At 36.6% G+C, this 26,549-nt stretch overlaps 3 protein-coding genes across 3 annotated transcripts; all 3 read right to left on the reverse strand.

The window, feature by feature from the left end:
• Positions 1-7,922: 7,922 nt before the first annotated feature.
• On the reverse strand, positions 7,923-9,625 carry LOC113279141 (transcription factor JUNGBRUNNEN 1-like). Its single transcript, XM_026527846.1, has 3 exons — positions 8,967-9,625; positions 8,169-8,479; positions 7,923-7,988 (listed from the first exon to the last, which is right to left on the reverse strand). Exons 1-3 carry the CDS (start codon positions 9,259-9,261, stop codon positions 7,923-7,925), a joined length of 672 nt encoding a protein of 223 aa, XP_026383631.1. The 5' UTR covers positions 9,262-9,625.
• A 341-nt stretch (positions 9,626-9,966) lies between these two features.
• Positions 9,967-11,361, reverse strand: LOC113277483 (late embryogenesis abundant protein D-29-like). Its single transcript, XM_026526567.1, has one exon. The coding sequence runs from the start codon at positions 11,231-11,233 to the stop codon at positions 10,160-10,162; it is 1,074 nt and encodes a 357-aa protein (XP_026382352.1). The 5' UTR covers positions 11,234-11,361; the 3' UTR covers positions 9,967-10,159.
• An 11,670-nt stretch (positions 11,362-23,031) lies between these two features.
• Positions 23,032-25,916, reverse strand: LOC113281786 (biotin carboxyl carrier protein of acetyl-CoA carboxylase, chloroplastic-like). The gene is made up of 7 exons (XM_026530636.1): positions 25,378-25,916; positions 24,843-24,896; positions 24,583-24,731; positions 24,164-24,482; positions 23,923-23,994; positions 23,447-23,512; positions 23,032-23,354 (listed from the first exon to the last, which is right to left on the reverse strand). Exons 1-7 carry the CDS (start codon positions 25,555-25,557, stop codon positions 23,331-23,333), a joined length of 864 nt encoding a protein of 287 aa, XP_026386421.1. The 5' UTR covers positions 25,558-25,916; the 3' UTR covers positions 23,032-23,330.
• Positions 25,917-26,549: the final 633 nt, after the last annotated feature.

Raw genomic sequence — 26,549 nt, forward strand, 5'->3', positions numbered from 1 at the left:
ACATAGAAAACAGTTGGGTCTGGCTTCACAATTCCAATGAAGTCTTCAAGCTGTTAGCCTACAAGATTTTGGAAAAACCTAAGGTTAAAGGAGAATCGACTCTAGTCGCAACTAGTATAACACATGAGGTGTTGGGATTAGGTTTCCCAGTTGCTAGAGTTCTCCTTTATATAGTCTTCAAATCATTGTTTGCAATCAATGTTACCTTGGTAGCAAATCATTCAATATTTACCGTTAGATGAAAACCTGATTAGACTTAAGCTAATATCTTTCAACCGTTAGATCGAACTTAACTTGTTCACACAAATGAAAAGTGACTTCATTTAGATATGAGTAACCATACCTAAATGTGTACACCTTTGTTGGCTCAACAATAGTTAATCTAAGTTAGCCATATGAACACTTTCACATCAACCATATTCATCATGACCATAACTATTTCAAATGAGTCAAATGAAACTAGTTCTAGAGTTGTTCAATTGTTCATATTCTCATAGTAGTATACAAGACACTATTATAGCAAAATCGATTTTGATTCACTTGAATCAATTCATTAACATTATAGCCACGGTTTGCAAAAGATTGCATTCCTTATTATATAAATGTATTAGTTCTTGAACAAACCGATTTTAGAACATAACCTACTCAAGTATGCAAACGGGTACGCATACCTAAGTGGCCGGACTAAGTTTGGGTTCGCCAGTATGCGAACGGGAGAACTCCGTTAAATCGCAGAACTTGAAACTCACGCCAGTATACATACCAGTATGCATACTAAGTTCCCGGACTTTCATAGCCAACCAGTACGCATACGGGTATGCATACTATGGTTTCCGGACTTGGAATAACTTGCAACAGTTTGCATACAAGTACGCATACTGTGCTATATCCAATCATGGTTATATTTGTTCTAAACTCCCATTTCAACCATTGAAACATTCTTAGAAGACGACAATAGCTGTCTCACACAAACTATGAGATTCAAAGAAATTTTCAAGTGATCGAATGATCAATACGAAACATTCCAGTCTACATCAAATGACTGTCTGACACAAATCATGTAAGATGTTACAAGGCGATTTTCACATGATCATATTTTTACTTTCTCAAGAATATAAGATGAACTTGGTTAAAGTGAAAGCTTACCAACACATATTTCGAGAAATATGTAAGCGAGTTAAACTCAGCTCGAAATATCAAATGTGTATATTCGAAGTCTATATAGTTATACGACTTTTGTCTCAAATAGGAGATAGAGTAGATAAACTTTTGAGTGAGATATGAGTTCAAGTCTCCATATACCTTTTGTTGATGAAGTTCCACAAGCTCTCCTTAGTAGTTCTTCGTCTTCAATCGATGAACGCCGTGAATTCTAAAGCTCAACGACACTTTCTATCCTAATCCGAGACTTAGCTATAAGTAGACTAGAAATCAAGACTTATAGTTTTGGCAACTAAACTTGACAACAAGCTTGAGATAGCAACGCTTGCGAGTTCGACCGAGCAATGCTCTAACATACGACATGTTCAATTATTACACTATCTCACAAGTCTCCATCAGCAACAAAATGATCAATAGATTAACTTAGTTATGCACACACACAATCTAAGAATCATTCATAAATCTTCATATAGTAAAGACATGCGATGATGATTAAAACACATGATAAACTTGTATAGCTATTAAAGCTTCACGCTTAGAACATTGAATTCATATTGAATCAAAAAAAATAACTACTCATATTAAAAGGAAGAAGAAGATGATGAAGAATGGTGGTTTTCCCCATAAAGGGGTAAATCTTAGGTTTAAGATGTAAAAGATGTGATATGATATGTAGGGTATGATAGATATAATACAAATATATGAGATGTCTTGTTTGAGCCTCAGATGTATTCTTTTATATCTTTCAATACTTGGCCCTCAAGTATTCTTTTATTTTTTTATGGTCTGTAAGCAGGAGAACCAACAATATTGACATACCATGAATTAACAATAAAAATATCTATACAAGTGGTATTTTTAATCCACATGTCCATAAAATGGAAAGGTATCATCAATGTTCAAACAAATATACTTAGGAAAATGATTAGAGGAGTCTCTTTGCAAGTTTATCCAATCTTTCAACAATAAATCAGAACCAGTTAGAACTTTAAACTAAGTAAAATGAGGCACATAGAAGCCTGGGTCAGGAAAGTCAAAAATGTCACAGAAATTTCTGAGGTTTTTTCAATCGTCACCATTGAGATGAAGGCCATCATTTTTATCCTGGTGACCTAAAAGTGATCTGAAATCTCAACAAAAAACGCGCACACACACAAGATCACCAGAAAAGTCTATTGATAACTCGAATTGGCTAAACCATAAATCATTCCTAAGGATTTGGTTTGGTCCATCATACAAAAATGTAGGTGGAAAAATCTAGAATGAATGATATCATTAGTGGTAACATAAAATGCCCGGAGGGATAAAAGTAATAATGTGAAAATCGATTTCTTGTTTCAAGCTAAAACGAAACTATAATTTTTTTTATACAAGGCACATCAAAAGTACCCAAGAAACCCATGCCTGTTAATTTTCTAGCAACATTATGATTCTTCATTTTCGTCTCACCAATATTTACTATATCATGATATTATTCCTACGAAGAATACTAAGCTCTTTGTTAGCCTTTTTTTCCTAAACATGCAAATTCCAGCATATCGTATTCACATTATTGACACGGGATTGGGAAGAAAAAGTAACATCTATAGGATTATCATCATCAAAAATAGGGAAACTACTAAAATAATAAGTTACCTGATTGGTACAGTCAGCACTACCATTAAGTTGGAATTAACCGATTCACCAATATTATGAGTATTGAGAGATGCATTCAGGTCCAGATGGGTAGCCTCGTTAAAATAATTATTGTATACATGTTAATCTAAGGAAGATTGATTATGAATCATCATATTCTCATAAGGGTTAATAAGGTGATTACAACGAGGGTTTGCAAATTGGTCACAAAGGGAAGGTAAATGACCAAGTTGAGTGATAGTATGGAAAATTTTATTGTAGTCAGGTCCCAAGATGTCTTGGGATTCAGGTGGAACAACATAAATACTATATAAGGTGGGTTTAATAACCGTTACTGTTTCGTATATATCAGAATGAGGGATGAATTTTTGCTTAAGTTTAATTAAAGCACCATGTTCAACATCTAATGGAATAAACTTATCACGAGTTAAACAGTGAGGAACAATAAGAAGGAGTACAAAACATACCATCCGATGTTTAAGAAGTACTGATCAGTTGATCTTCATTAGTAGAAGCATAATTAGGCAATTGAGTAGGCACCAATTTAGGAATAACTGAAAAGTGGATAGTCTTGAACCGGGCATATGCATGTTTATTTTTTTCCATAATCTTAGAGCCATTATCAACAACAACCGCATTTCCTTTATCAGCAAAAACAAAATGAGAAGTATCTACAAGATTATCAATTAGTTTTCCCAGAGTGACAAATCTTCCATACTCTTAAAGTATTTCTAAGAGAATAAGATTCCCTTACTTCACCATCTTGTTAAATCTTATTTTCTCTAACTTTAGGGAACAAGATTTCCTTATAGTCGATAATACGACATGAAACATAATAGTTTCTAAAAATAACCAGATAAAATGGCCCAGTCATTCCTTTAGTGACAAAAGGGATACCGGTTGGTAAATATTTTTAATTTTGAACATATACGAGAATTCAAACTTTGATGTTCTTCTTAAGATGATGATTACCATATAATGCATTAGATTTTGGAGCTCCCCAAGTTTATAAGTGATATTGGTAAGTAATATGGGACATTCCTCATAAATGTAGGAACAAGGTGAAGGGTGACATGAGTTTGGAAACAATATATACATGATATTGGTACTAGGAAAATAATCGTGATAATACAAGTATTTATACTGCAAATAACAGGTTATTGAACTGGACAAACGAGAGGTACTCTAATTGAAAACCCCCGGCCAAACATGGTACCTCTTAACAGGTGTTGCCTCTTCCGGACCTGCAAAAAATCAAATATGATAATTAGAGCCACAATTAGGTAACTCAAATTAGGTGCAAGACCAACTATCCCATTAATGGAAATACTGAACATAACTTAACCATTGGAATACTCTATAATATGGATGCAGAGTGGGGTGAATCGAGAAGTCATGATGGTTGAGACCTTTTTATATGTGAATTTTAAAGGTTTGATCCACCAAAGTATTACACTATAACCAATATGCCTTTGAATATGTATAAATGATCCATGTAACCATTCTACAAAGAGAGATTAAAAAAAAAGTAGAATTACAAACGTTTTGACCAAAAGAGGAAAGAAAATTAGGTGTAAGTAATTTCTTGTGAGAAAATGACAAATCAAGGAGATATGTGAAAAAGATTGCGCATATGCAACTGGCAACAACAATCACTCTCTTTAACATGAGTATGTGAAAAAGATTGCGCATATGCTAACTCGAAAGGAGATGAAGAACTTGAGCAGATATTTAAGGCAAGAAATAACGAGAAAAGGACGGAAAGAGGTGTATAATCAATAGAGGGAAGCAAATCATGAAGAGTATGAGCTTTGGAAGAAAAATATGGTTGCAAGAAATTCAAGGATATGGGGAAATGGAAAGTTGTACGGAAGAACACCAGAAATCTGAAGATCATGAGGATCATGAGGAAGAGAAGATGAATGATTATATTGAGAAGGATTCAGAAGTTAATTGATCCAAGTGGGAATGAGAGTAATAATGATGTAACTCATGATGAGGAAGATGAAGCTAGCATGATCGTGGTGGTCAAGGGAGGTATATGTATGCAACTTCATCAGACATTAACAAATGCAACAATGAAGATGGTGATCTTAAGGATCATCAAATAACACTAGTTATTTTTACGCTTGCGAAGGTTATCGAGTCGCTTTGTGAAAATAACACTAGTTCTTTTTGATGTATCATGTTGTTGTTCATACTTTTTTTTGTTGGAGTAATCTTGTTGAGATACACTTTTGTTTCTTTCTTTGAACGATTTAATTTTTTCTAGTTGTTAATTTTAAGCTGAACAATGTCTTTAAGAATGTCGATCTTTTGAATAGTCCTAGTAGGATTAATGGCGTAAGTATCAATAATTTTTTGTGGGTTATGGTATTGATGACTATAAAAGTTGTAATTATAAACAGTATGTATAGTCTTTTTTGTTGAAGTGGGTTGCAGCAGGGCCGGCCCCATAGGAAATCAGAGAAAACCTAATTTGGGGGCAGCAAGGCCCAGGTATATGTTAGGGTATTTCTTACGAAAATAATTGTTTAAGAACTTATTAATGAAACTACATAAATATATGGGGCAGAAGTTTGATTGATATAAAATGTTTAGGAACTTATTGATGAAACTACTTTAAACTCATTGATGCCTTCCCCATATTCGAAAAATATTTTTTTTCATTCTTTTTTGCCTTTTGGAGGATATAGCTAAACGAGTAAAGTGTTCACTGTTCTACATAACTACTTGAATCTCTTGTATTCTTTGAATCTAACAAAATAATTATCTTCTATTATTAAAGCAGTAAAGATAACTAAATTCGGAGGCAAAAAAAAAACCGCTTCGGGTCAAATTATTCTCATGAACGGACATAGTTTTAGTGAAGAAACTTTAACAAAACATAGTTAGGAATAGAACGACCATGGTTTTAGTAAAAGTAAAATTGAGTTTTTGTAAAAGCAAAATTAAAAGTTGAGAATATTAGAGAGAAATAAAGAGACCTTGATGTAAATAAAATTCATAACAAAAACTAGTAGACAATCAAAAATGAAGAACAAGAAAACCATACATCATGATGACAAAACGGAGCTCTATGTTAACCAGTTTTGCAATATGTTTTTTGTTAGTTTGCACAGGAAAAACAAAACATACAAAACATAAAAAACTAGAAGTTACTCTCGCATTAAATCAGAGCTATAATACAGGAACGAGGAGAAGTTTGTTAAAAACCGGAGATCACAAAAATCTTAGATTTCCTAGTTCTCTATCATGTTGTTATGTTTAAGAAAGAAAATAAATAGGAAGAAAACGTAAATTTTCTCAAAACGTCGAGGGAATTTTAGACCTTTTAGTCGACTCAGAAATTTGATCTCATGAGTCAGGAATGTTTTGATACCTGGCTCTAAGGAGCCCGAGTCGGGGGGTTGGCCGCGAGTCATATCACGAGCCAGGTAAGACAAAACTAAAAAACAAATCAATCTGACATTTGAACCGACTCGAGTCAAGACTCGAGTCAGATCCAAATGTCAAGTCAGCAGTAAATAAACAAGTTGTTATCTAACATAGCCAAAATACAAGCAACCTCGTTACCACATTTGGTTTTGCAACTTTCGGTTGATGTAAGGCCAAGCACAATGGTAAGCAATTTCACTTCACTATAGCTTAATTGTAGAGAAATCCAACTATTATGGTATTTCGTATAGTTTAAATGTAGCGAAATCCCTTAGCTACACTTTAAAGTTAATCGGATCTAATGCACCTTGTAGCTAAGCGAAATCACATGAAAACTGAGTTTTCGTTGGATTTTTCACTTTAAGTTTCCGTTTTTCAGTTGAAACGGATACCGAGTATCTGTTGATAATTGCACAGCAACTGAGTATCCGTTTCCTAAATAATATTTCTTTGACCTTTTTTTGGTTACACTCCTCTCACACCCGATCGTAACCATCTATCATTCTCAACGACTCTATTTTTTCCGTCGTCGGATCCCAACAAATATTTTTTCAAAAACTTTGTTAAAAATGTCTATAAAATACAAACTTGTTTTTCTTTTCAAATCACTCCATATTATCTTCACGCAACTTGATTTTTCCGCTCAAATCTCTCAAATTATCTTTTTAACTTTAAAAGTTTCTTCATATTTTTTTTCATGTCTTTTGTTTGTGGACAACATATCGTGATCTCAAACGGAGAAATCTAAACCAAGAAATAGATTCAATATTCTGGAAGACAAATATATTGTTATCCGAATACATCTAATCTGACAATATACATATACATAATTACATTCCAATACATTGGTTCAATCAACAATAAAAAAAAACAACACAATGGTTCAATCAACAATCAATTTTAGTCACAACACACTCGTCACAAAATAAGTAATAATTAAGGTTTTGTGACTACATTTATGTCATACAACATAACAAATCTACCTAATATCAACAATTTTATGAAAATCAAAACAAAAATTAATTTCAAACCATAAGTCTTACCTTTGATTATTTTATGGATATAAGTTAAAATGAAGAATGCAATAGAATCACCCTTGAATATGGATCAGACTCTCTTAGTTTCCACGAACGAGTGAGTATCCATTTTGCACTAATTACACGGAAACAACAGTTTAACTAAGGAATGCAAGCACCCATAGTGAGATGCGTCTCAAACCCATTTCGCTTAGCTTCAAATAAGCTACAGTCAAGAGAAATCCTTCACCATTATGCTTGGCCTACAAGGGTAGCATAGAGAGTATCCCACTTTTCTTTCAAAGATAAACAAAAGTGAGCTTTTCATCGTGTTCGCATATTAGATGGCATCGTACAAAAATAAAATTAAATTATCACCATATCTGGCTCAAATGTTTGATGGGAACACAAAAATAAAAATAGTGGTATTATACAAAAATATCAAATTGTAACAATGAATATACAAAACCATCAAAATTGGAAACTAGAACATATATCTCCTATACACCATGCTTCAAAAAATACAACAAATCCGGGGACTTATTCTGACGGAAACAAGGGAAAAAAATCCTATACACCAATTCTTTTTGTTGTTTCTGCTCGATAAATTTTTCCTTGGTGCGTAAGAGATGTGCTGCACCAGTGCCTTGCATGGATGCTATTTTGTGTAACTTAAGCAGCATCGTCATAGTAGACCTGTCCACGTTTAAGCCTCCCGATAACGCACTTGTCTTTCGCCTGAAAGATGATATTCTCAGTAAGTATTTCAACGAACTCTTTCAAAAAAATATTCAAAGAAAAATAAACATCACACTTGACATATTTCTTGGAAATTTATAGAATAATATTCAGTAAAAATGATGGCATACCGCATAAAGAAAAATAAAATAAAATTATGCATTGAAATTGAATTCTCACCACTTTATTAGAGTCTACATCATATTGTTCCATTGACCAGTGAGTTTTCTTTGGTTTCTTTGACGTCATAGATGGTGCTGGCGATGGCTGACCTCGAAAATAATTCAAAGTTGATTTAATAGCAGAAAATGCAGTGTCGAGATTACTCTTCCAGTAATATTGCTGGGAGCTGCTGATCGGCTTTGAGTTGCCATCCCAATTCCAGAATCCTGTTCCATCCGCAACCGGTCTGATCTTGGCGACTGGATTATGTTGTTTCGCCCGGTGATGAATGAAGAAAAACTGCTCCTTGTTTTCGTAATACTTGGAATCTATTACAGAGAGAATTTGCAACCTGAGGTCAGACAGAAGGAATTAAATACAAACACATGTAAGATGGAATAATTTAGGTGACTCCCGTCCAATTTAAGCTAATTTAAAAACTGATAAAATGATTTCTAAAAATAAAAAAGAAAAAAAAAATAATTTTTTTATTTAGCATTTCTATTTCTAATATCAAACATGCTCATGCTCTTAAACAAAATTGTTTGAAATAAAACTGTATGAGCTTTACATGTCAATTACATTCCATAACAATGCATGTCATGTCATGCGATATTTTTCACTCCAACTGTTCCTATTATATAAGGGGTTATAATCAGCAGTGCAAACGTAAGACAATGTTTGTCACGACATGCAATATTTTCCAAAAAGAAATTGATTCTTAAGATGTTGAAGAAAACTGTATTTTCCATCCGAAATCTTGCCCAAATTTTTCAAGATAAATTGACGCAGAAGATTGCGAGAGAATAAACTTACCTAATTTATCTGGGGCTTTGCTGTAAAACTCAGATGCATCAATGTCTTGAATCACATATGACTCAGTTGAATCAAGCTTATTTTCAACCTTCTTTGAGAGATAATAATATGCCAATTCTTCATCTGTAGGATGGAATTTATAACCAAGCAGGAAGCCAGTCGGATAATCAATGAAATTGGCGTATATGTCTTGATTTTTCGATTTATCGCTATCAGTAGTTTCTTCTAACAGTATGCTTGATAAATTTAAAAGCATCAGTAAAGTTACATTCATTGTAAACATGTCTGTAAACATATTAATAATAAACTAACAACTGTCTTGAAGAACAGACTTTGCTGATTGCTGTTGTGAATTTGTGCACTAACGACTTAATGGAGTTAAATTGACTGCGTGACAGTCAGCAGACAAATCCTTGATATTTATAGTGAAACAGCACATAGTTTTGAGAAACAATCAAACACCAACAACTCCCGTTTGAAGATTATACGGTTTTTAGTTGTTTGATTAGACTGAGAACTCTCGTTTCATTTCTCGTTTCATTTCTGGAACTTCACTCTAATGCTTCATTTTGATGGCGGCTTTAAATTCACTCACTACATAATGTTTACCGAATTACTAGTACTAGTCGAAGGCTTGATGACTGATGCGTTAAAAAGACTTGGATTTACGTACCTTCTTTTCTCTCTGAGTCGTTCGCTCATTTTCTCAAGCAGGTGTCCCATAAGAGTTGGCTTCCAATTCCAAATCATATTGGATAACTACGTAGTGGGTTCCGCGCCAATTTTGACCTCTTAATTTAGAAACAGATAATTCAATAGAGTTCTAGTAAAAGTAGAACCATGATCAGGAGGAAGTCTACTAGAGTCGAAAACTCGCAGAAAGTTTATTTCTAACATGCGCCGGATAATGCTCCAAAGTCTAAACCACGGGTTCTGGATTCAATTTACCCGTGCAACACCTAGATAGCATACTCTACTTTCCGGCTCTTACTCTCTCTGGTCAATAAAACAACCTCTTTAATGACATTGCAAACACCAAACCTACATTTATAGCACACATCAACTAACCTATCTATCAACATGGATAGAGAACAGATTTAAAACAAAAACAAAGAAAAAAAAAAGTTCTAAATATATAGAGATACAAGAGACACTAATGGCACATTGGCATTGGTGGTGTTGTATATGATTTCTCAGAGTTCGGCGTCATGAATTTTGCCATCTTGTGTTGTTTTTTGTTTAGTAGGTGAAAGTTTCTCTTTAGCTTTCTCCATGGTTTCACCAGCTTTAGCTTTAGCAGCATCAAAACTTCCTTTGGCCTTTTCTTTTGCCCATTCAATTTGCTCTTCAGCTTCATCAATAGCTGACCCTGCCATTTCTTGAGCTTTGTCTTTCCCTTCCATTGCAACATTACCAGCATAATCTGCACTTTGTTTCGCTTTATCCTTTGCTCCTCCAGCCATTTCTTGAACCTTTTCTGCACCTTTCTTTGTTGTTTCTCCAACATAACTAGTCCCTTGTTTTGTTGATTCTTTCACTTCCCCTCCTTTTTCCATTGCTGCACCTGTCATGTCTTGCACCTTCTCTTTCCCTGAGTTCACGGCACTACCCACATAGTTACTTCCTTGCTTCGCCTTTTCCATCGTTTCTCCTGCCATTCCTTGTGCTTTGTCCTTCCCCACACTTCCCACATAGTCACTTCCTTGCTTTGCTTTTTCCATCCTTTCGCCTGCCATTCCCTGTGCCGCATTCTTTGTAACATCACTCACATAATTGGTTCCTTGTTTTGCAGAATCTTTCGCTTCTCCAGCCATTTCTTGAGCTTTTTCTTTACCATTTGCAGCTACATTACCCAAATAGTCAGTACTTTGTTTGGCTTTTTCTTTTGCTTCTCCTGCTTTGTCCATGGCAGCTCCAGCCATTCCTTGAGCTTTTTCTTTACTTTGTCCAGCAACATCTTTTGCTGTTTCTTTCACATCTGAGTCTTGTTTAAATCCTAGACCTTCTGTCAGTTTTTCTTTTGCCCAATTTGCCCAAGACTCGGTTCCTTCTTTTGCTTCATGTGCTGTTTCTTCAATCTTGTGCTTAATTTGCTCTGATTTCTCATTTGAATCCTTGAGAATATCAGACCTTTTTTCATTCTCCTCAACCAGAGGAGTATCAACCACTACTTTACAACTGCAGTAAGTTGTAGCAAATACCAGCACTAAGAACAAGAAGAAAAATTGAAGATTATAGCCATTGCTAAACCTCGAAGAAGAACCCATTTCAAGAAAATTTGGAGGAAAAACTCAAAAAGGTGAGTATCACTGATCAAAAGAAGTAGAAAAACTTTGGTTTATTTCACTTGTTTATCTTGCAAGAAATTTTGCTTTGAGATGAATGATATGACAGAGAAGAGAATGTTTGAAGTGAGGGAAATGGATCAGAAACCGTTCGAGTATATAAAGAAGTTGGATGAGAATTGTTGTTAAACATGCAAATGGGACATCTGTTCAGGGCGCGTGGCAGCAGTTTAGGTTCCAAATGCATGACATGCTTGCTTAACTTAAGTACATGTGTCTATCCATGTGCACGGATCATTCTCTCAATTAGGATTTGCTTTACTCCGACATTGGTACTAGAGTCGTCGACATCCAAATTGGAGACTTTTCACACTGACCTTTGCTTTTCCCCTTCTCCGGAATTCTTCGGGAACCACCGTTGGACATTTTTAGAACTAACGAGGTCTTTCACATTATAGGGGCATAGGATGGGCCGAATAAGAGCATCCACAGTGGGCGAGTATAACCAAAAATTTGGGATGAGATCGTAACACAGTGGGACGGAGTAAAGATCAAATCCCAACCAAAGATCAAATTCCAGATCAAATATGGTCGCGACCAAATCCCAAATTGTAATATAGTCGGGCGTAAATTTAAAGTACGCTTGTTGCTCGGCGTAAATTTAAAGTACGCTTGTTAACGGGCGTAAACCAAATTTACGTATGTTGGTGGGGCGGAATTTAAATTTACGTTTGTTGCGGGTGTAACATAAATTTACGTCTGATGAGACGGACAGCAGAATTCCGCGCGTTGCCAGGGGGACACCAAAATTCCGCCTCTCTGGGGCGGACACCAAAATTCCACCTCTCTGGGGCGGACACCAAAATTCCGCCCCTCTCAAACGGACTTTTTTTTTGATGAAAGAATTCTTCTTCTTCCTTCTTGAATTAGCATTTGTCTGTTAATTAGAAGAAGAATATTGTATTGAGAATGAGTCCAGAAAAGATCAAATGGAGAAAAGGTTAAACGAAAAGATGGCTATAAAAAGGTGCACAGGACAGTGGGGGATGAGTGAGTGGTTGAGAGCATATTTATTAGAAGATGCCACCACGAGATTCATGAGGAAAAGTGGAGATGAGAGTAGGTTACTGACTGTCTGTTTTATATGTTTTTTTTTAGGGTTTTTAATTTTTGTGCCTGCTGTTGATGCTCTCTCTCTTTTGGCAATTTCTTCCAATTGGAGGATTCTTGATTCTATAATTTCTACTCTCTTTCTCTTGCTCCTAAAAGTTCTCATGTACTTTTTCTTTCTGAGAATTTTCTTGCAACTGCTATCAATCCCCTCTATTACAAAAGGCCAAAAACCTAACACATATTCTCTCAGTGGGAGAAGGTTGCACTTGCTCCTCCTCACTCTCAACCCCAATATCTTTTTCTTTCTTTTGTGTGATCATTGTGCCTAAATGGTATCCAGGATGACACATTCTCAATACAATATTCCTCTCTGGGGCGGAAATTTTGGATACGCCCGTCTCAGGCGTAAAAATATTTTACGCCTGACAAATTCATCACGGGGACAGCAGATGTCCGTCCGTACAATTCATCACGCGGACACCAGATGTTCGCCCGTCTGATATCACACGTGCTGTGTGACCGTGTTTAACTCGGGCGGAATTTATTTTTACGTTTCTTCGAGCGGTCATTTGGAATCCGTCTGATCAACGGGCGGAATTTAAGATTCCGCCCCATACGAAACGTAATTTATATTTACGCTCGATAACAGACGTGATTTATATTTACGCCCGTTTGAAACGTAATTTATAATTCCGCGCAGAAATGAAACGTAACTAATACTTCCGCCCGTCTTCATGCGTAAAATTGTTTTACGCGCGACCAAATTTGGTCTTCTCCCCATAACGTCACAATACAGATTAAACTCATATTTAGTCTTTTTTTTTGGTCTTTGATCTTTGAGTTTAGTCGTACCATTGCAGTCGCTCTAATGGATTTCTAAGCTTTCAAAGAACGATTTTCTGGGACTACTCAAAAAAAAGGTGGGGACTAATTTGTGATATAAATGTCCATCCTACATTATAAGGGGTGTCCTAAAAGAATAGGGAAGACTAATCTACCCTTATTTTTATTAAGGTTATAACTAACCCTAATGACCCACTAATCTAATCCACTACCCACTAATCTAAGCCACTAATTAAAACCTAAATTAAAAGCAAAAAAAATCAGTTTCATTTTCTTTTTTTCTTTTTCTTCTTCTTCTTCTCCTCTTTTCCTCTTCTTCGTTAACATCGACGTTAATCGTCGATTCGAAAAAACTTCATCGTCGATTAATCAATCTTCATAAGCAATGCGTGCCAAGCAAACACCCAGACTTCCAGAATTGAGTCCGGGACTCCCACATATAGTGAATCTCCCAAAAGAATTGTTAATTCAAAAACAACTTGAAGAACCGTTCAGAGGCAAAATCAATCATCCAACAACAACCAAGAAGTCTGATTCAAGTGAAATGCAAATCCGCGGGTAATTTCCTTCATACCCATTCTTTTCAATTCGTTATTTGTTGAACAAATCGATTAGAAATCATCAAAACCCATTGAAAATGGTAGTTACAGTAGATATTTCGGTTAGGAGAAATTTTTTTGTACCCCTAGAATTAGTAACCGAACTTCCAAAAATAAGAACAGTTCGGTTAAGCATACAAATATCTGGTGACCGAACTACATAGTTCGATGTGCTCGCAAAAAAAACTTTCGTAACCGAACTCAATTTTTCCTTTGACAGTACGAGTTCGATTTTGTCGATAACTTCTTTTTCTAACCGAACCTTTCAAATATTTAGTTCGGTGTGCTCGCAAAAAAAACTCTTGTAACCGAACTCAATTTTTCCTTTGAAAGAATGAGTTCAGTTTTGTCGATAATTTTTTTTTTTAACCGAACTGTTGAAATATATAGTTCGGTTTCCTCGCAATTTTTTTCCAGGTAACCGAACTATAGTCTGTTAAGTTCAAGTGTTGTGTTTACTTTATTCTTTAGTTCTATTTGATATGAGACTACATAATATTCTCTTATGTTTAGCTAATACTTTAGTTTTTGTTCATTAGGAACAAAGGAAAAAGATTGAGACTACAACTAGATGAGGATCTGAAAACTCCCACCCCTCGTGGAGCAAAACATTTAGATTTCCGAAAACGTGGTGTCACAAATGCTAAACATGGAGGGGGTTCGTTACCGGAAGTCAACTAAGAGAATGTTCGTGATGTAATCCAAGATGTCAATGAAGAGGTGATGGAGAATACAATTGATAATGTTATTAAAGAAGAGAATGATGATGAAGAAGAGCAAGGAAATGAAGACCAAGGAAATGAAGAGGTTGAACAACAAAGAGAACATGTTGAAAATGTAGAAGAAGAAGAACTAGGACCCGGCAAAGAAGGAGAAGGACAAGAGGAGGGAGACGATGAAGAGGGGGAAGAGGATGGAGAAGAGAGAGAGGATGATGATGAAGAAGAAAAGGAAGAAGAGGAGGAAGAGAATGATGATGAAGAAGAGCAAAAAATAGTTCCTGCTAAAGAGAAAACGAAGTCGAAGCCGCCTAGAAAAAGATACTCACACATTCCCCCTGCTAATTTGTGTTTGCCACCAGTGGACCAAACTTATGGTACTCCAAATGATGGAGAGGAAACATTGTTTGGCTACAAACACTCATGGGTTGCGAAGATCTATGCGACAAAGGTATTCTTTAAGTTCATAGTGTTATTCGTATTAATAGTGTTTCGTCAAGTATTAATAGTGTTATGTTCTTTTCATAGGATCATAACGATGCAGTCCATCTTATTAAACGTCAAAATGCGTCCACAAGGGATCTTTCTTTGGAGTGTGACGAGTTTGTAGCCAAGGTTAAAGAATGTATGTTATGGAGAGCTATTGAGTTAGCACATGTGGAATTTGACACTGTTGTCGTATCCGCATTTCTCGAGAAGCATTATTTCGAGACATATATTATGCATCTTCCATTCGGCGAGAAGGGAATTACTCCCGATGATTGTCATAACATCACCGGCTTACCAGTGGAAGGTAAATGTCTTCGAGAAGGCTACGACCCCTCAATGACTTATGAAGCTCTTGAAGATTTGGCTCTAAAATGTCTAGTATGGGATGCAAGAAAGTCTCAATGTGAGTTTAGACGTGCTGTAAGGTCCCATGAACGTGGAGATGAGTATAATCCAAGAGAGGCAAATGGAACATTGAAGAAGAAGGTCAAGAAATTCAAGTTGGTAAAGTTGAAGGCAGCATTTGGAGGGACAAAAAAGAAGGTGGAGAAAGGAAAGTTGGCGATGGACAGGGAGACCCTTAGGCATCATGTCACCGCTTATTGGTTATATATACTAGGAACTGTCATTTTCCCTGACACTTCTGGAAATAGGGTGAATGAACATTATCTACAGCTTTTGGAGAATCTCGATGAGATGAACAAATACTCTTGGTCCACTGGTGTGCTTGCTTTTGTTTTAGAAGAGATGAGCAAAGGGTCGAGGATTAAGTGTAATCAAATTGGAGGTTACTTAACTCTTGTTCAGGTGAGTTTTTCTACATTGTTAATTAGCAAATTATTCGCTAAATTTTTATGCTTCTAATTCAATTTTCATGTACGTGGATCTTTTCGCATAGGTTTGGATTTACGACCACTTCCCTAAATTTGGATTGGCTAGGGAAAAAGACCCTTATCCCTATGGCCAACCTACAACAGGAAAATGGTTGTTTTTGGATGCACAAAAGAAGCCTAAAGAAGAGCATTGACTTCGTTGAGGGAGAGATTGGATGCACTTACGGTGAACGATGTGGTATTTCACCCATACGTCGTACCCGATGATGTCCCTGTAGATGAAGAAGACTTGAATGGTTTCTCTATTGTCTCGCCTTACTATGGACCACTTTGGTATCCTAACGGCTACGCAATATATAATCCAAGGAGAGTACTAAGACAACTTTGTTGCGTCCAAATGGATCCCGACGTGGAGAATGAAAATTTCACTTTGCTGGTTGAAATAAAAAAGAACACCGAGAAGTATTTTGATCCAAAACATCAACCAACTCCTGCGGTAGCACATTGGAATGCACTTACTAGCTACCACTTACCAGGAGGTGATTGTGTACCTTGTGGGGAAGATGTAAATGCATGTGAGGAAGATTATAAGGAGTTTTATGATGAAATTAGTCATCCTTTTGTGATAAATAAAGAACACCAAGCTAAGATTGATGCGGCAAAGGCAAAGGCAAACGAGAGGGAGGCTAAGGGAGCTCAGAAGGAGATGCCTATTTGTGGAGAAGAATCAAAAAGGTTATGGGATAATGTGGTAAGAAAATTTATTTCTCTTATACTTTTCGGTTGCTTCAAACTATTGAAAAAATATTACTTGTGCTTAAAATTGGAATTAGGTGTTGAAGGGTTCGAAATTGTTGAAGAAATGGATGGGTAAAATCAAAAGTGGAGAGCCGATGTCGACTAAGGAACAAACCGACTACTACAAGCAGTGGGAGGGTCTTATAACTAAAAGAATGGTGGATCCAAGTAGGTCTAAGCAACTGAAGAGGGGTCGACAACCATGAGAAGGTTTAAGTCGCGTTGTAGACGAAACCGGTGGAGGAGATGAAACACCAAGTGATGAGGACGTCGACCTAAAACTCGTGGTAAACAAGGAGGTGGTAAGAAGGGTCGACAACAAGGCCAAGGTTCAAGTCGCGCTTTGGAGGGAACCGGTCGAGGAGATGATACCCCAAGTGATGAGGAAGTTCGACCTAAAACTCGTGCTAAACAAGGTGGTGGTAAAAGGGGTTGACAACAAGGAGAAGGTTCAAGTCGCGCTGTGGAGGAAACTGGTCAAGGAGATGATACCACAAGTGATGAGGAAGTTCCACCTAAAGCTCGTGGTAAACCAGGAGGTGGTAAGAGGGGTCGTAAAAGTGGTCGTTAGTGATTTCGTATGATTTAGTTTCAAAAGACATCTTAGTTATGGATTTCGTATGGTTTAATTTGGTATGTTTGTGCGTTTTAAACAATTACTTAAGGATTTCGTAGTTTGGTATGTATAACACTTTTATATTTTTTTTAGAACCTTGTTTGTGTTTTCAATTTTTATTGGGTTTGTGTTTTCAATGCTATAAGACTGAAATGTTGAAATACAGTATGGTTTCGGTGACCTGCAATTTTTAAACTTGTAACCGAACTTGGAGTTCGGTAACCTGTGATAAACTCCTGGTCACCGAAGTTATAGTTCGGTAACCTGTAAAATTCTACTAGGTAGCCGAAGTCATAGTTCGGTGGCCTCGCAACATTTTCACTGGTTACCGAACTACTTTGTAGGCTGAAGCAGTTAGCCTTCATCCATAAGATATTAGTTCGATTAGAAAAACATAATATGTTAGGTAACCGAAATCTTCTCTGGAGACTCAAATTTTTTCTATTGCACATGTTGGAAAACTCATTCTCTTGATGCGGAAATCACATAAACCAACTCTTAGGAATCGTATATATGCTTAGTTTGACTGTGAGCCTTCACAAAAAAGTTCGGTGAAGACATGTATTATCACCCAACCAAACTAGTTGTTCGGTTAGCAGAGGATAATATATTAGGTAACCGAAATCTTCTCTGGAGACTCAAATTTTTGTTGTTGCACATGTTGGAAACTCATTCTCTTGATGCAGAAATCACATATACCAACTCTTAGGTTTGTTTTGGAGTGTTTTTGGAATCGTATATATGCTCAGTTCATCTATGAGCCTTCACAAAAAAGTTCGGTGAAGCCATGTATTTGACATGTAACCGAACTAAGGGTTCGGTTTGATCGCAAGTTTTTGTTTCCTAACCGAACTTCTAATTTTGAAATTTCAATGTACTTTATCTGACACAAATATAATACATAATTTTGAAATTAGAATGTAATATCAAGTAACTTTTTCATAACGCGTTTCGGATATTAGATGTTATGTAATTTTATTTTCGAAAGTCCTGTATTAGTTCGGTATGGTCCTGTAATTTTATTTCCTAACCGAACTTGTGTCTCATACAGTTCGGTATTGTCCTGTAATTTCTTTTCCTTACCGAACTTCAATGTCAAATTCAGCAGTTAATATTTTAGACGTTTGAACTACTATTCGGTAACCTGGTATTATTCATCAACCTAACCTAACATTTTGTTCGGTTACCTGCAATATGCACGTTGCTAACCGTACAGTGTTTCGGCAATCTCGATAATAATATGTCTTAACCGAACTAGTATCTAGCAAATCCATAAAATACTAACATTTACTCCATAATTAATATCACTCTTCAAAAAACATAGTATTCCATTGATAAGCATACTTAGTTACATTACATGTGTCATTTAATCATCCTCAAGTGAAATCTGACCTTCATGTACAATTTCTTTCGACTTTTTCAAAGCATTCCACATCTCCATGTTAGGCTCATACATGATACACCAACCCAACATTCTATCCGGATTAAATGCAGGCCAATAAGAGATTCCACATATTGGAGGCAATGGACAATCGGGTTTTAACCAGAGGCCTATAAAGTGGTTTTAGTTAACCAATGCCATCACATATCTCCTTCGTTTGAGTTGCTCGACACATACGGTTGTTTTCGGGGTAAATGTGAAACTAGCATATTTTGAGAATAATGAACCACACAATTGAAGGCCTCGGCGATTAAGTGTCCACATATCGGAATGCTCATCCAATAATCCGATGTCATCGGATGGCCCCCATGAAGACGACGTTGATACCCAACAAATTGCTCATTGAGACTACCCTCCCCATCGCACAACATTGTCTTGTAAAAGGCCGGATTCTCCTTTAGTTTGGACAACAACCGTTGTCTTATATGAGTGATTGCACACCCATTATATCACTTCGAACCTTCGATGAAAGGCCCAAGTTGTTGATTGACAACATGAAAACCACAATTACCATCCGGAGGAACGTCGTCGGTGGATATAACGTATTCTCTAATGTATAGAGGTATCTCATTCAAATAGTCTTTATTTGGAGCCTCAAGCTTCACGTCTAGGGAAGATGGTTGGATGGGGCACATTGGAGACTTAAGCTTCACGTCGCCGGAAGATGGTTGGCTTGGTTGTGATGGACACATCAGACCCTTTTTCTTCAAATCGCGCTCACTTGTTTCGCCTTTCTCCTCAATACTCCTACCCCATTTCTTGGTTTTCTCCAAGTACATTGCCGCGGTATACTCATGGCCACAAGGATCTCTGGTATTTGCGTTTCGCTCACTATTCTTCTTACGTAACACCTTTGCATATACTATTAGTTGCTTTTTATTTTCTTTTTTGCTTGGTATACCTTTGGGCTTACCTTTTGCCGGTTCATAGACATTCTCTTGCGTTTGTGGATATATGATTTTCCTCATGTCATCCCAAAAGAATTGTTTTTGGAGCTTGTTCATGCCACGATACATCTCTAGTACAGTTCTACCCATTTCGCTATCACCAAACTCTTCTCCGGCTTCTTCTTCCTTTGGAGGAGGGATGAAACTTAGATGCTTCCAAAATGGATCAATGTCGCTTAAAGGAATTAATCCATGATCGTAGTTTATTATCATATGGCGACAAGGGAGTTCTATAGACTTCTTCATGTTACATACACACACCTCATCCGCCTTGGTTTCCCACTTATCAATCAACTCGACTTCTATCATCAACAACTTCATATATTGTCGAGATACGTTGTAATGGATTCCCTTGAACAATGGGTGGTCGACATATTTTCCTTTCATTTTGGATATACGACTTTTTTGGAACTTCTCTTTAATTCTATCAATGTCGCGCTTGAAGTAATTTTCCATAGCATTCCACACGGTTACGAAATTATCAACACATCCAAAGAGATTCTTCTTCAACCGGTGATGAGCCGACTCTACTAAACTTGTCGCTTGATTTCCCAAGTGTTTATAATGGTTGGTATAGGCATAAACAAGCCTCTCTTTGTGTGGTTCCAACCATTGGCGAAGAACATACGATACAACACCGGGGTAATCAGGAGTACCCAATGGGCGATAAACTCCGCAAGATTTAGATAATACTCATCCTCAGTAAGGGACCAACACAATGATTCCCATTCACCGTTGAAAGCAACCCCTTTTGCGTAATTTGCTTCGTGTTCAACTTCCTCTTTTGCATCCGCTCGTTCATTTTTCGGTAGCATCTTAATTTCTTCATATCCTATTTTCTTGGGTGGACAAATTATTGGCTTGCACCTATTCATCAAATTACACCATATATGGAACGTACAAAGCATATTATGTGCTAGTGGGAACACTTCCTCTATTGCATTCATCAATGCGACATCATTATCCGTCACTATAACCCCGAGAATATCATCACCTCGGAAGATTGCCTTAACTTGTTTTAGTGCCCAAATCTAACTAGCTTCTTGCTCATCTCTTAAGAAACAAAACGCCACGGTAAACGGTGACTTCGTCGAAGTACGCCAAACAATATTCAACAATGGCATCTCGTACTTGTTCGTCTTATAAGTGCGATCCATTATTAGAACTTCATGAAAGCATTGAGCCAATTGAACACTCGTCGGATGCGCAATAAAGAGTTGTGTTATCTCTCCTTCCGAATCCACATCCTTTTGAACCGCGTAGTTTTTCTCTTGGGTCAAAAAAAACAATTGTTGCATTACTTGTCTATCTCTCCATTCCTTCTTTCTAATTGTCTCAATTGCATTGTAAATTATGGACAAAGATGAGTGGTTATCCTTGTTATCCTCCTTTAGTATTTGGAGCATTTGAACCGGTGAAATACCCATTGTCCTCATTTTACCTACCTTGTCCATCTCTTTAGGAGTTAGCTTTGCCGCCATGAAATGACCTTCAAGATGCTCCGGACGAGGATGATTATGACAACCTTGCATAACCCTGTAGAGAACTCATCCACTCAAATCTTCGTTCAAATTAAATGCAAGCTTGAATGGGCAATGAATCTTCTTTGAGAAAGTTTTGTTCTTCCTATTTGTCTTTCCTTTATAAACATAACCCTTCCTCTTGTGGCTTTTATCGGGATCACCGCTTCTCTCACAAACCATTTCAAAGCGAGTTTTGCTTTCTCTCCCATTCAATACTAATACGCACATGTCTTTTTGTGCATGTTGTCTAGCCCAACTATTTGCATCTTCCGGATTTTTGAATACCAAGTCATTCACGTAGTGATGGGATGTGTCATCGTACAAAATACCAACTGGGGAAGGTTGGTTTTCCATTGGTTCTATTGGATCACATGGAACCTACAAGTAATAGCACAACGTCAATACCATAAAAAAATTCCTTACAAGTTCGGTAATGTAAATTCTTTTATCGACCCTACCGAACATAAAGTTCGGTTATATAGTTTCCAGAAATAAATTGGGGCCTTACCGAACTCGATCTTTAGATTTTCTATGTACAAGTTCGGCAATGCAACTGAAAAACTTGACTCAACCGAACTCAAAGGTTCGGTTAGAAACACTGTATTTATTTTTTCTGCGACCTTACCGAACAGAAAGTTCGGTAACAAAAGTGTTGATATCGACTCAACCGAACAATGCACTGTAAACTCTATAAAAATAGTTCGGTTGCATGTTCTGGAAAAACATAACCGAACTCTAAAAACCCACTATTAACATGTAGCTCGGCTACCTGCGTCTGCTAAATTTAGTAACCGAACTACACATTAAGAACGGTTCGGTTACCTCGCAAGCTAAATTTGGTAACCGAACTAGGTTGACCTAACCGAATTTTTCCAGAAATTTTGAGTTTGGCCAAATTTTTGCACAATTCAAGCTACGTTAACTAAATATGAGGCATACTTGAGTACCCATAGCTTCATCTTCAGGTTGTGGCTGATAAAATCCATCATTTGTTTGGTTAGCTTGAGTTTGGGGTAAAAAGCTTTCATCATCTAACAAATAACTCATTTCTGGATCATTAGAAGTATTGGCAAATACACTATGAGGTGAAGGGGGTTCTGATTCTGAGGATGAGGTATCATCACATGAATCACCCAAATCATAATTACTAAACTCAAAAAAAGATTTTTTGGATTCACCCATCTTCTTCTTCCTATTTCCTTCTTCTTCTTCTTCTTCTTCTTCTTCTTCTTCTTCTTATCTCTCAATAATAATGTTATAACAAAACAATCCCACTAATATAACTCACTAATCACTAACTAATCAGTTACTAATCATAACACTAACACTAATTAATCATCACACTAACTAAGTTTATCATTAAGGGTAAAGTAGGTATTTAAAAAAATCAGATAAGAGGTGACTGGAAATTACTACCAATAACCACCCCAAAAACTTGAGAATAGTCCCCCCATTTTTTGAGTAGTCCCCAAAAAAAACGGTTCCTTTCAAAACAAAAGTTTTGTTTTGCTTGGCCCAGGCTAAATCTGAAGAAAAAGAAATGGTGAAGTTTTGTTTGAGGTACTAAAAGATCAATAGAATCTAGCAGGCGAGTTGGTAAATTCAACTGAATTGAGAATAAGGGAGAATAGTAGCCGCCTAGCCGGAATATGAACTTTTTCAACTGATGTGGCACCTGAATTAAGGGCATTATGCTTAGCAAGTCGATTACCACATTTCTGTGAATAGCATGCAAAGAACAAGCAAATGAAAATCAGGTTAAGCTAGATTTCATACAGTATTCTGTGTTACTTTCCAAGAGGCCGAAATGAAGTCGCACAACAATTTGAAGGGCATTTCAGAAAAGAAGAATGAAGAAGTGAAAAAAACAACAAAATATTGTGTTTTATCTAATGGACATATTTGAAAACTCAGCACTCGAAGCACGCATTTATAAGTTCTTAGGAAAATTTAATGGCTAGTACTACACTGATGGAAACAAAAAAGAAGAAAATAAAAATAAGCTTTCAGCTTTATGTTCAAGTTCATAACTAAAAATATAGCTAATACAGATGAGAGAAATAATAATTGAAATCTCAAACAATCTGAAACCTGAATAGCCTAGACTTCAAAATATGATCAGCTTGTTTCTCCTACAAATAAGCGCGAATTCCTACTTTCATGGCTCGATGACAACCAAAGGCTGCAAAAGGAAATCAGAGAAAATGAGATCATATTCTCGAAAGAACGAAAAAGAATAATTAAGAGAACAGTTTGGAGAAAGCAAGTGAGTACCGTGTCCAAGCTAACCGGCTTTCCGTCCTCAGCAATTATCTCGACTACAGTTCCTGATTGATCGGCCTGAAAGAAGAAGAGAAAAACAGAATGTCAAAATTGGAACTGAACATCAACTTGTACCGACACTACAAGATAAATATGTTGGCCAGGAGAAAACATGATACAGAAGGTAGTCTGCACTTTCTCTACTGGAAAAATGGTCGGTGAGCAGGGCTGTTCGACTCCAGCAGAACAATGTTCTCTGAGTCAAAAATTAACTTTCTGGGGTTTTGAATCTGTTACCAGTGTCTTGTACATACACCCAGCAGGCCAGCACATGAACAGATTTTTTGTTTTGGTTACCAGTAGCATTTGATGCTCAATGTGTATGATGTGTTGCTAGTAGCTTCGAGTTTTATACTTGAACTTGATATCCTTTTTTCTGCGGTTCCCTTTTATATGGTACCAGATAAAGTAAAAGTAATAAAAATTACCTCAATTTCATTCATCAGTTTCATGGCTTCAATGATGCAAATGACCTGTCCTTTCTTAACCTTATCTCCCACCTAAAGAGAAAAGGTATTCAAATATGCATCAAGAACTGGCCCAACAAGAAAGGTTAAATATATGTGAACTATGGCGCACAAAACTTACAAGTGAAATGGGCTCTGATGAACTTCAAAGTCCTTATCAACTTCATTTATCAATATGTACAAGTCGAGTAATCAAACATACCTTAATGAATGGTGGTTCTCCAGGACCAGGAGCTCGATAGAAGGTTCCAGCCATTGGACATTTCAGGGGTGGATGTGCGGACTTGCTTGACTTTGCAGGGGCAGGTAAAGCTGGAGGAGCAGCTGAAGGAGTAGGAGGAGCAGGAGCAGGTGCAAATGACTGGGGAGGTTGAGAGTGATACATGGGTTGAGGGGAAGAGTGTTGCATCATAACAGGGTTTTGAGCTGGTGGCTGAGGCAAAGCCTCCTTTTTCCTTATTGTGAGTTCACAACCTTGTTGCTTTAGCTGCAACTCCATAATATCCCTAGAATCAACAAGCCTGCCAAAGGAACACGATATTAATTCAGATAAAAAGACAATCGAAACAATAAGTCACTTTTTAATTCTCAGACTGGATAGATGAATATTTGTTTTCTTACTTGACCAGTTCAGACACTTGAGTCATGAATGCCGAAATGGAAGATGCATCTGGAACTTCCTCGACTTCAGCTTCCTTCTTGTTTTCCTCTGATGGAACTGGCTTAGTTGCAGGAGCCGCAATGGAATTTGAGGATTTTGCAACAGCAACCTTTTTACGCAGGAAATATGTCAATTGAAAGGCAATCACACCTGACACCACCACCAAGCCCAAGATAGAAAAACGAAAACATAAACGTTTAAGTTGTGGTAAGCAACTTACATCATTCAGCTGAGCCTGAACCTTCCAGACAGTGGATTGGCTCGAGTTAGATCCCTGTATATATGTAAGCAATTACCAAAATTAAACACTCAGGCCCTGTCGAAAAATCTTCTATCATGCACCCAATGTATTATCACTGGAAATATGAGATTATCAAAATCTTAAGAAACCTATCAATTCAAAGCTATAGTCCACTCATCAATACTAAAAAGCTTATGAAATGAAATTCAAGGAGCATTCAAATTACTAGACATTGAGAGAATTCTATCTATAAACAGAACAGATATATGCATCCAATCTTAAAATAAAAATTCAACAACATGGTTAGATGATTGTGGGCAAATAATTATATAAATCATGCAAATGAGGCAAACCCACTAATAATTATAAATTTCTAATAATGGGTTTCATAGATTTCTTCATTCTCAAACGAATTGATGTTAAAAATTGAATCTTTATCTCAGCTGATGAAAACAACATCTTAGAAAGAAAAGGAAAATGGAACTAATAATCCAAAGAGACTAAAAGAACCAACCTGGAATTTGAAAGAAGTAGATTGATCTAAAGAAGAAGATCCAGATAAGAAGGAAGAAGCCTTTGATTTGGAAGGAAATGAGATCTTATTAGATTGTTGTGAATCTTGTGGTCTAGATCCACTCAAAGCTAAAATTGAAGATGATAATGACTTAGGGCATGGAACAGTAAAGGAAGCCATGACAAATAATCTACGAATACAACAAGAAATCTAATCTCTCAATTTCCTTCTTGAATTAAGATCTAAAAACCTTCACAAAAAGAGTCGACAGATTTTAGTACCAAAAAAGTAGCGATGAAATCGAAGAGAGGAATTTGTTTTGTTTTTTGTTTTCTAATCTGTAGGTTCGATAATACCAAAGAAAACCAAAAGTACTTCACGATATCATCGACAAATGGTATTTGAGACTGAGTGAGTGATGAGTTGAGTCAAGGTTTTTTCTTAAACACAGACCAACAGCTCAGCAGCTCATCTATCTGTTTGTTTAATTAGGCGATCTGCCAATGGAACTGTGGGACCCACTTGGGTTTTAAGCTTCCAACAGCTACTGCCATCTACTTCATCTACTATTGGTTTCTATTGGATGATGGATGGATTGCTTTTTTGAAGATCTGTTTTTCTTTGCAGTTTATATACCTTGATGAGGTCAAGGAAGGAATGACCGCATTTGTGTGGGAAAAGATGTTGGAGGGTCTGGCCAATTATAAGGTCACACATGTGTTGTCTTTTTTATGTCAAATGTGATGTGATGGGACCTTCAATTTACCAAATCAGGATCTATCTGAGAAAATAATCTAAACTCCTTATGATTATTGCACGAGTATGATTTTCCAGTGGGAAAACTTTGTGAAGGCAATATATGTTTTTCATTTTTTTCTTCCATTTTTAAGGGCAAGATGTATGAATATTAGAGTGTAAAATAATTGGAGAGATACCTAGGAAGTTTATCTCTTAAGAATATGAAATTCGATTTGTATTTGAAAATTTTATGGAAAACTTCAAAATTGGATTTTAATAGATAAGTGTTATATTTAATCGAGATTGAAGTTTTTTTTCGCATCTGAATTTGAGGAATAATTTATAAAAGGCCTTGTAACACAAGAAAAGGACATTGGAATAAACAAGAATGATAAACATATCAAACCCAGATACAGGTTATGAAACTATCTTTC

This window comes from Papaver somniferum, chromosome 5, assembly GCF_003573695.1.
Source record: "Papaver somniferum cultivar HN1 chromosome 5, ASM357369v1, whole genome shotgun sequence".
NCBI classification, from domain to species: domain Eukaryota; kingdom Viridiplantae; phylum Streptophyta; class Magnoliopsida; order Ranunculales; family Papaveraceae; genus Papaver; species Papaver somniferum.

Coding starts and splice junctions, on each gene's coding strand:
- LOC113279141 (XM_026527846.1), bottom strand. CDS start 9,261: ATGTTTACAGACATGTTTACAATGAATGTAACTTTACTGATGCTTTTA. Junction 8,480..8,966: donor CAAAGCCCCAGATAAATTAG/GTAAGTTTATTC, acceptor TCTCTGTAATAG/ATTCCAAGTATTACGAAAAC. Junction 7,989..8,168: donor ATGTAGACTCTAATAAAGTG/GTGAGAATTCAA, acceptor ATCATCTTTCAG/GCGAAAGACAAGTGCGTTAT.
- LOC113277483 (XM_026526567.1), bottom strand. CDS start 11,233: ATGGGTTCTTCTTCGAGGTTTAGCAATGGCTATAATCTTCAATTTTTC.
- LOC113281786 (XM_026530636.1), bottom strand. CDS start 25,557: ATGGCTTCCTTTACTGTTCCATGCCCTAAGTCATTATCATCTTCAATT. Junction 24,483..24,582: donor CAAGTGTCTGAACTGGTCAA/GTAAGAAAACAA, acceptor TTCCTTTGGCAG/GCTTGTTGATTCTAGGGATA. Junction 23,995..24,163: donor GAGAACCACCATTCATTAAG/GTATGTTTGATT, acceptor TTTTCTCTTTAG/GTGGGAGATAAGGTTAAGAA.